The 9,724-nt window shown below is 38.0% G+C and overlaps 2 protein-coding genes across 2 annotated transcripts; both read right to left on the bottom strand.

The window, feature by feature from the left end:
• Nucleotides 1-2,069: 2,069 nt before the first annotated feature.
• On the bottom strand, nucleotides 2,070-5,182 carry LOC148790147 (glucan endo-1,3-beta-glucosidase-like). Its single transcript, XM_088891971.1, has 2 exons — nucleotides 5,025-5,182; nucleotides 2,070-3,059 (listed from the first exon to the last, which is right to left on the bottom strand). Exons 1-2 carry the CDS (start codon nucleotides 5,116-5,118, stop codon nucleotides 2,110-2,112), a joined length of 1,044 nt encoding a protein of 347 aa, XP_088748097.1. The 5' UTR covers nucleotides 5,119-5,182; the 3' UTR covers nucleotides 2,070-2,109.
• A 1,686-nt stretch (nucleotides 5,183-6,868) lies between these two features.
• On the bottom strand, nucleotides 6,869-9,148 carry LOC148790146 (glucan endo-1,3-beta-glucosidase-like). Its single transcript, XM_088891631.1, has 2 exons — nucleotides 8,946-9,148; nucleotides 6,869-8,092 (listed from the first exon to the last, which is right to left on the bottom strand). Exons 1-2 carry the CDS (start codon nucleotides 9,046-9,048, stop codon nucleotides 7,143-7,145), a joined length of 1,053 nt encoding a protein of 350 aa, XP_088747757.1. The 5' UTR covers nucleotides 9,049-9,148; the 3' UTR covers nucleotides 6,869-7,142.
• Between the last annotated feature and the right edge of the window lie 576 nt (nucleotides 9,149-9,724).

The raw sequence follows: 9,724 nt of genomic DNA, 5'->3' as shown, positions 1-9,724 counted from the left end.
TGCTTGTTAAAGAAATCTTTATATGGCTTAAAACAGTCTCTTAGACAATGGTATAGAAGATTTTACTCTTTTATGGTGGCTCTTGGGTATTATAAATGCAAATATGATATTTGTGTTTATTTTAGGAAACTTGTAGATGATTCTTTTGTTTACTTGCTACTTTATGTTGATGATATGCTTATTGCAGCAAGAGAAATATCTGAAATCAACAGATTAAAAACACAGTTGAGTGGTGAGTTTGAAATGAAAGATTTGGGTGCAACAAAGAAAATTCTAGGCATAGAGATTCAGAGGGACCGAAAAGTAGGGAAGTTGTATTTGACACAACAGAAGTATGTTGAAAAGGTCTTAGAGTGCTTTGGCATGAAAAATGCTAAACCAATAAGTACTCCTATTGCAGCCCACTTCAGACTTTCAGCAAATTTGTCACCACAAATAGATGAAGAGGAAAAATATATGTCACATGTCCCCTACTCTAGTGTAGTTGGGAGTATTATGTATGCCATGGTTTGCACACGACCTGACATTTCACATGCAGTTAGTATGGTGAGCAGATATATATCATGTCCTAACAAGACACATTGTCAGGCAGTGAAGTGGATTCTCAGATACTTGAAAGGTACATCAGATACTTGTTTGGAGTTTGGGAGGAGTAGTGACAGTTTGATGGGTTATGTTGATTTAGATTATGCAGGTGATCTTGACATAAGAAAATCACTCACAGGTTATGTATTTTCTATTGGTGGTTGTACTGTTAGTTGGAAAGCTACTTTACAGTCTACAGTTGCTTTATCTACTACTGAAGTTGAGTATATGACAGTGACTGAGGCAGTTATAGAAGTTATTTGGTTGAGAGGGTTGTTTGGTGAACTCAATTTGGGTCCAAAGGTGACTGTTGTTTACTGTGATAGTCAGAGTGCTATTCATCTGACTAAGGATCAAATGTACTATGAGAGGACGAAACACATTGATGTGAGGTACCATTTTGTTCGTGATGTTGTAGAATAAGGAGATATCATTGTGAAGAAGATTGGTACTGCAAATAACCCAATTGATATGTTAACAAAGCCTTTTCCTGTGGCTAACTTCAAGCATTGCTTGGACTTGATTGGTGTTTGCAGCATTTGAGTTTGCCCATAGGGGCTTTTATTGGAGAAGGTGGAGGGAAATTACTATTTTGTGATGCTTGAGAGAATTCAAGCCAATGTGGAGATTTATTATGTTTGTGCCTTGAATTCTTTGTAGCGACCCGCTTCGTGAATCTGCTCTGAATTAATTTGAGAAAAACCCGAAGGCAAAATTTCATAGTATTTTGCACACGACCCAACCTATATTCATCCAATAGGTCCAAACTGAATACGAAGAGTCATGTATTTCGGGGGGGGGGTTTCTCTCTTGTATACAAAAGTCTGAGTCTTGTGAGAAATGTGTGAGACATTAGGTGTATTTGGGGCTTAGGGTTTCTGTGAGAGCACAACTCTGCATTTCTTCTCCAGTACCTACTACATAGTAGATTTCTATTCCTCTTTTGCCTATGGGCGAAGGCTATAAGCCAAACCACATAAATCTGTGTATTCTTTGTGCTTCTTCTCTTTATCTCTGTTTTATTTTTCATTAGAGTGCCATTTTGAATCTATTTTCTTGAGTTTTTCTGCAACAAAAATGAATAGAATGTAATCTTTTGGGTTGAATATATAGGGGTTGATTCGTACTTGGTACCATAATAAAGGGATCAAATTCAGATCACCTTTGATGAGATCAAATTCAAATTTCTACAAATAGATTCCATTTGTATCCCTAGTTGTCATTCTCTTTTTATTAAATTTTCAAGTAGTCAACAAATTTAATCTGATCTAGCTTTGTAGCGACGATAAGCAATCATCATCAATTAGAAAGCTCCTTTGTTCAAACATTACAGTTTTATTGCAGTAGTAAATACTTGGTTACAATGACAATAGCTTTAATGTGCGCTTCACAGAGAGAGAATCCACTGGTTACATATCACGTTATATCACTGGTCATTGTTCCTTTATTGATATATAACTACCTTTGCAACCTTTATTTGTATATATATATATATATATATATATATATATATGAGAACCGCTCTCAAGTGAAAATGATTTGGTGCTTGGGTTGTTTTTGTGGTGAGAATAGCCCAAAATGTCTCTCGGTCTCTGCTCCAGGCTTGGTATTCTCATCGAACATTGCAAATATGTAGGTCTCAATGGGACCACTGGGCCTTCTGGGAGTACCCCCTTTCACATGTTGGATCAACCTGCTCAAATAAGTCCTTGCATTTGCAGTGGTTGCTATAGGGTCACCAGCACTTGGCCAGCCACTTTCTGATACAACAATCCTGACAGAAGAACCACCCACCTTCTCAACAGCAGCATAGACAGAATCCAACAGGGCATCAAAAAGGTTCTGGTATCTGAGCTGGCCATCAGTTACCACAGTTCCTGGTGCAGTGAACAAGGCATAATCAAGCCTGATAACGTTTTGGTTGTCATGATAACTGAAGTAAGGATAAATATTAGCGCAGAGTGGTGACCCTTTTTCTGCTAAGAAGCCAATGATAGGCCTCATATATTGCAGAAACTCAGCTCTGAAGACAGAATTGGAAGGAGGATAGGTATTCCCCAGGACTCCCGAGTAAGTTGCAGTTGTCACCTTCACTTGGTTTTGTAACCCAGCTGCTTCAACTGCCCTCTGGATGTTTCTCATGGCAGGGAGGACATACTGGAAATCTTGGAGGCTGACTTCATTACCAACGACAATATACTTGAAGTTGATAGTAGCTCTGTTGTCTACCACATTGCCATAGACAAAGTCATACGCCGGAGTGAGGTCATTGCCGGCAATGCGTTGAAGGTCTCTGTTTGGGACGCCAAGCATTACTTCAATGTTGGAGCCTTTAAGAGCCTGAAGAGTGGTTCGATCAGGTTCATAAAGCCTCATCTTGTTAATATTATTGGCCTTAAAGAGGGCCACAACTTCATTTGGTGGTGGTAAATTGTTGCCTTCCCTTCCGTTGCACACACCTATCGCTTGTACGCCTGTAGAAGATAGAGAGCATGGTTAATTAATTAGTTGATTTTACGTAATTTCATATGCTTGAGTTGGATTCAATTTGGTTCCACCCAATTAGCAGGGATGATCATGGAGTAAGGGTGTCAATGGATCGGTTTTGGACGGATTGAACAGACCAAAAAGACACTGGATTGGACAAATTCAGTCCAAAATATTTATTAGACCTGGTCCATCTGTAATAAATTTATTTTGGATTTGGTTGGATTAAGCCAATATCGGGTCTATTGATATAAGATAAGAATATAGGTGTCAATGGACTGGATTTGTGTTGAAACCAATCTAAATTAAAATGAATTTAAACAAATTGGATGGTTCAAACATTGAATTGGAACAGTCTAAAATGGTCCAAATTATTCATTAGATTGGATTAGACCTGATTCATTTGTAATTGACTCACATTGGACTTGGACTGGATTAGACCAAATCCAGTCCAATCAACACCCCTACATGGATCGGGTTGGATCTTTGCTAGAAATTTTCTTTTTATTTATCTATTTATTATTATTATTATTATTATTATTTACTTGTAATAGTACACAATGGAGAGTAGCCCATCCCCCAACCCAAATGCAAATGGGATTCGACCCCAAATTTCCGCTACAACCCGCAAGAGACGTTACTAACCAGCCAGTTGGAACCTTGCAGTCCTGAGCTAGACTTCGTACCTGTGATAAGGATATAGTTTTTGTCCTGCCCAACCTTTTTCCCAGTCCAAGCCAGGGCCTGTATCATTTCTGTTTACAATATTAAATATATAATTGATACTATTTGTCATATAATATGCATACAAAATTTATTGTATTTTATATAATATAAAAATTATATAAAATATGAATTATACATGTCCTATTATAATTATAATAGCATACATATATATATATATATATATATATATATATATATAAAATAAGCTATGCAGGTTGGGACGAGCGTAAAGCAGTGAGCCCATGCCTGACCCAAAAATTTGCTGGCCTGTGTTGGGCTCGAACACAACACAACCTAAGCTCAAGCCCAGATTTCCCGTCCAGTCCAATTCAGGCTGAAAATATCACCCCTACCAATCGGAAATGTTTTCTTTTGATTTTAATTTCTTTTAACAAAAGCCGTATTGATTAAGGCCGCATGACGTACGCAGAAAAGGAGGCTATGAGCTCATCAAATCTGTAGAAAGTCTCCACAGTTAGGCAACTCTTAATTAAACCTGGGCGCATCCCCTTTTCAATGTAAAATTCTATGTTGAGATTGGAGTGTTTTGGGTCCAGAAGTTTTGTGTTCAAGCTCACAATCATAACATAAGCAGTCCGAAAGTCAAGAGTAAATGGGTTTTGTTTTTTTCTTTTTTGGTAATTAGTAAATGGGTTTGGTCTTCCCCATTTATTGTTTACTCTCTACTCTCTACTGTCACGGCTTTGCTTGTGACCTTGTAGGAATCAAGCCCTTGACTTGTGAGTAAACGTAGCTCTTTGATGTTAATTTATTTTCAGTAAAATCAGGGTTATGCTCATTAGAGAATGATAACCCATAACCTACATACAATCTCAGTTTACAGTAGTAAGTGATTTAATTAGTGTTGAATCCTCGTTATAATAAATTAAATTTTAAAACAAGATATAAATAGACGTGTTGTTGTCCATATTACAAGTTACATAAGCAGTTTAAACTAGTAATTCATCATATCGTCTCTCCCGGGATATACTACAAAATATTATCATTGCATAGAACGATGCCAAATGTGACGTGTGAAATATGAAATGATTATGATTACGGAACGAAAGAAATGCGAAAATCACATTTGAAAATATACAAAAGAACTCCGCACAAAATTAAATGAAATATGAGAAACTGAAAAGAATAAGAGACGTAGTCCATGGATTTAAGAATTAATCAGGTAAAAACACAGACACTGCGTGTAGAGAGAGATAGAGAAAGACCTGTGTAGGTTGCAATACCCAATAGGAGCCCAAGAAGTAGCATTGCAGTAGCCCCAGTAGGACTGTTTCTACATGCCAAGTAGCAAATAGCCATGAAAAGCAGGAGAGAAAGCAAGCAAATAAAAACACCAAAATTGGTTAATTGGTTATCTTTGCAGTGCAATCGATACCCCTTTTATAGAGGCACAGCAAAATAAGATTTCCGTTTTCTTATCAATTTTTTCAGGGTTAGAGGTCCACACGCGAACCCACCTAGCCAATAATAATTACAGTCTGAAATGCTCGCTCTGTTGGATGAAGTTCAATGCTGTGTCAACAGGAATCTTAATTATATTGAGGCTGAATGTGACAATCTCCTAATTAACAAATTAATGATCTCCTTCTTGGCCTGTTTAATTACTACACTGATTACAAGAATTAATGTTAGTTTTCTATCCTGCTTAAAGGGAAGCTAATGTTAGTTTTCTATCCTTCTTGGCCTGTTTAATTACTACACTGATTACAAGAATTAATGTTAGTTTTCTATCCTGCTTAATGTTAGTTATCTTGATGCTTTCAATTTGTCAATGGTGGCCTCTCCATTTATCATGGTTTCACTGTTTTTAGTCATGTCAATCCACTAAAGCTTTACTTTTAAAGGATGTTTGAGGTCTTCCCACTCCCGGGATTAGATATTTCTTGATGTTTCTTTACATATATATATATATATTTTGTTGGGGGGCGTTGGAAAGGGCAGATCGAGTGGTTTAACTGAATCTTTGGGTTTGGGGCAAGGCAGGCCAACTCCTTCATGTATTCATTTACTTAATTACCTTTTGATAATGGTTAATAAAATTCTAGATTGTGTTTGGATTGAAGGAAAAGATATAAAGGAAGGAAAAGGTAAAGAAACTTGTACAAATCTTATATGGGTTTTCCTTCTTTTTCCTTCAAACCGAACACACCCTTAAGGTGACCACCAGCCTTTCACCTACTGTTAATAAGAAAGAAAAGAAAAATATGAAGACTTAAGTATTACATGTACAGCCTCCATGTCCCAACATGCATCCATCCCCGGCCATCACAGCAGGCACCCCTTCAAGGGTTCCATATTGATTTCTTTTTAATATATTTTTTTTTCTTTTTAAATCATGGTCCTTTTAGCACATATTACTGACAAAATGTAATACAATGAGTAGGGGTGCCCATGAAAAACTGAAAAACTGAAAAATCGAACCGAAGCATGTGCTAAATGCAGCAATCTGCATTAAATGCAGATATTCTACTATCTGTAGAATTTCCATAGATAAAATTGGGTTAAGAAAGGAAATATTTTACAGCAATAAGCATGTGCTAAATGCAGCAATCTGCAAACAGAACCTCAGAGGAAATCTTCTCTCCAGCAAGCATAACATATTTCAAATATCCTTCTTGTTGTCCAGGGTAAGTGGATTTTTTCCTTGATCCGTCTGCTCATCGTAGTCTGCATTGCGAACATAGGATATGTTCTCAATGCACACCTGTGATGCGCTATGAGGTTAGTGTGAAGCGCGTCGAGAAGTAAATCGGATCTCACCGATGGTATGGTGCGCTATTCTTTCTGTACCTTCCCATCATCCCATGGCAGTTTTATCCCTAACACCCTTCTTGCCGTATGGCATGAGTGTCAGTCAAGATATTCGCAACTCTTAATTATTGAATGAAATGCTTTTTTAATTCAACATAAAATGTTAAAAGGTATTTTTAACCAGCAGAAGTATTTTTTAAATTATTGAAAATAGTGAAATTTTTAATTAATTTTTAGAGTAAAATTAATGGACTCTATTTTTTTTCACTACTTTTAAACATGAAAATTAAGAAATATGTTTGAGCACCAAACAAATTAATTTATATTCTGATCAATCTAGCTAATTTGCAGCAAGCATAGAAGATCACCAATGAAAAAGCTCTCTTGTTCAAACATTACAGTAGAACTATATATGAGATACTATAAAATTATATCACTGCAGAGACTAGCTAGACTTCACATTATAACACTAGACTCGTTGTTCCTCTAGTGGTACATATGCATGTCCAACCTTTATTTCAAGTAGTAATACACTAGACCAAAAACTCTTTCCATTTAGTTGCGCGCCGCTCTTAACTGAAATTGATTTGGTACTTGGGTTGTTTCTGGGGGGAGAATAGCCCAAAATGTTTCTCTGTCTCTGCTCCAGGCTTGGTATTCTCATCGAACATGGCAAATATGTAAGTCTCAATAGGACCATTTGGCCTTCTGGGAGTACCTCCTTTCACATGTCGGATCAGCCCGTTCAAATAAGTCTGTGCATTCGGCGTTGTTGCTGCAGATTCACCAGCATTTGGCCAACCACTCTCCGATACAACAATCTTCACAGAGCCCCCGCCTGCCTTCTCAACAGCAGCATACATAGAATCCAAGAGGGCATCAAAAAGGTTCCGGTATCTAAGCTGACCATCATGTACCACATCCGATGGGGCAGTAAACAAGGCATAATCAAGCCTAATAGAAGCTGGGTTCCCGATGTAACTGAAGTAAGGATAGATATTAGCACATAGTGGTGACCCTTTTTCAGCTAGGAAGCCAACGATAGGCCGCATGTATTGCAGATATTGAGCTTTGAAGACGGAATTGGATGGAGGGAAGGTATTATCCAGGACTCCAGAGTAAGTTGCAGTTGTCACCTTGACTTGGTTTTGTAACCCAGCTGCTTCAACTGCTCTCTGAATGTTTCTCATGGCTGGGAGGACATATTTGAAATCTTGGGGAGGGACTTCATTACCGACAACTATATACTTGAATTTGATAGCGTCTCTGTTGTCTACCACATTTCCATAGACAAAATCAAACGCCGGAGTGGGGTTGTCGCCGGCCACACGCTGAAGTTCACTGTTAGGGACGTCAAGCATTACTTCAATGTTGGAGCCTTTGAGAGCCTGAAGAGCATCTCGATTTGGACTGTAAAGCCTCATCCTCTGTATATTATTGGCTTTATAGAGAGCCACAACCTCATTGGGTGGTGGTAAGTTGTTACCTAGCATTCCATAGCACACACCAATCGATTGTGCACCTGTAAATGGAAGACAGTGAGGACTTTTTGTTAAAAAAAAAAGGTATATATGGTGGTAATTATTAATTTATTCAAAGAAAAAAACACGAGTATGCTAATGACAGAAGGTATAGACAGAAAAGGATCGGGCCCAGGCCCAAATCATGCATCTCAAGCCCAGGAACTCGCCTGATCACTTCAACAACCCCGCCCCACCACCCAGTCCCAGCCAACTCACCCAAGACCCAGACACAGCTCCCCCATTAAAACAAATCAAACAAGGTCCCAGAACACACACCCAAACATTAGCTTAAACTGAGACTACTTTCAGACTGCCTACGAAACCCCTCAGCTACTACTCACACATCCCTATAAAAATCTGGAAGCTTCTTTGACGACACTGTGGTTTGGGAGGTAGTGCCAAAAAGAAACCATTGATTCCTGCTCCTTCGTCAGTTCAATCCAGTAAAAGGAAGCCAAGAAGAGCTCAGCTTTATGGTATCTCAGGACTTAGCCCCTTCCTTGTATTGGTAGAATAGAAGGGTGGCCAAGCTTCCAAGTCGGGAATGGAATGGAATGGAATTAATTTGACCTTGAAACCTCATCCCGATTCCATGTTATCTGATGAAATTGAAGCCTTCCAGTCTAGAAATTAATTCTACTTGTGTTCCATACACCAATTCATGCATATGAGTGAATCTAAAATTTGTATCCGGTAGATTTAATGTGCACTACAACCAAAAGCAATCTAAGTTTAGGAATCCCACCCCACATTTTGGATTAGGTTATTAAGAATAAACCTACTAAACTACTAAACGGGTAGATGCATATCCATGCGAACATATGCACACAAGAGAGAGAGAGAGAGAGAGACCTGCCAAGGATGCAGAAAACATTAACAGGCACAGGCCAATAACAAGCACTGAAGCAGCAGCCATAGAATGGCTGTTTCTTCTTGCAAAGCAGCACATAGTCATAAAGAGTGAGTAGTAGAGACTAAAGAGGAAGAAAAAGCTCAAGATTTGTTATGTTTCCAATGCAATTGATGCCCCTTTTATAAGGTTGATGGACGAGGCTAAGATATTTTTTTAATCTCATTTCGTTTTGTAGGGTTTAGAAGTCCGAACCTTCCCACACAATAATCACTAGAGAGATTAGCAGCCAGAGTTGAATATTCCACAGCCTTAATTCATAGATATGCCTGCCAAGACGATGCATATATTCCCTAGTTCTTAGTCTATTAAACCACTGTTGAGCTAGTATATTGACAAGTACTGCTTGTCTGCTTCTTCTGTTTCATTTTATTGAATTTCTCATAAAACCATGTGCCTTTTAAGCACATAATGACAATTTAAAAATCTTTCAACCGTGCTCTCTAGCATTAGAATTAATGTGGCTGCTGAGTTTATTACTGGGTTAGAATTTTGTCGAGTTATTGATTGTTCACAATGAATAAATTGCATGCGTTCACGGGATACTGTATATAAGTTAATCAACCTTTCAATCACAATGTGTCTGACGTAGGTATAGGTGAGATCACATCAGGGCTCCACAGGTATCCCATATAAATATATATATGAGAAACTCTAATAGTAGCTTAATGATCACTGTATAAAGGTCTAACATTATTAGAAAACATGTTTAATTGGATTC

Source organism: Nelumbo nucifera, chromosome 7 (genome assembly GCF_055504915.1).
Source record: "Nelumbo nucifera cultivar China Antique chromosome 7, China Antique-T2T, whole genome shotgun sequence".
Lineage (NCBI taxonomy): Eukaryota > Viridiplantae > Streptophyta > Magnoliopsida > Proteales > Nelumbonaceae > Nelumbo > Nelumbo nucifera.
Note: the sequence above shows the minus strand (reverse complement) of the source record. Positions and strands in the feature narration are given on the sequence as shown.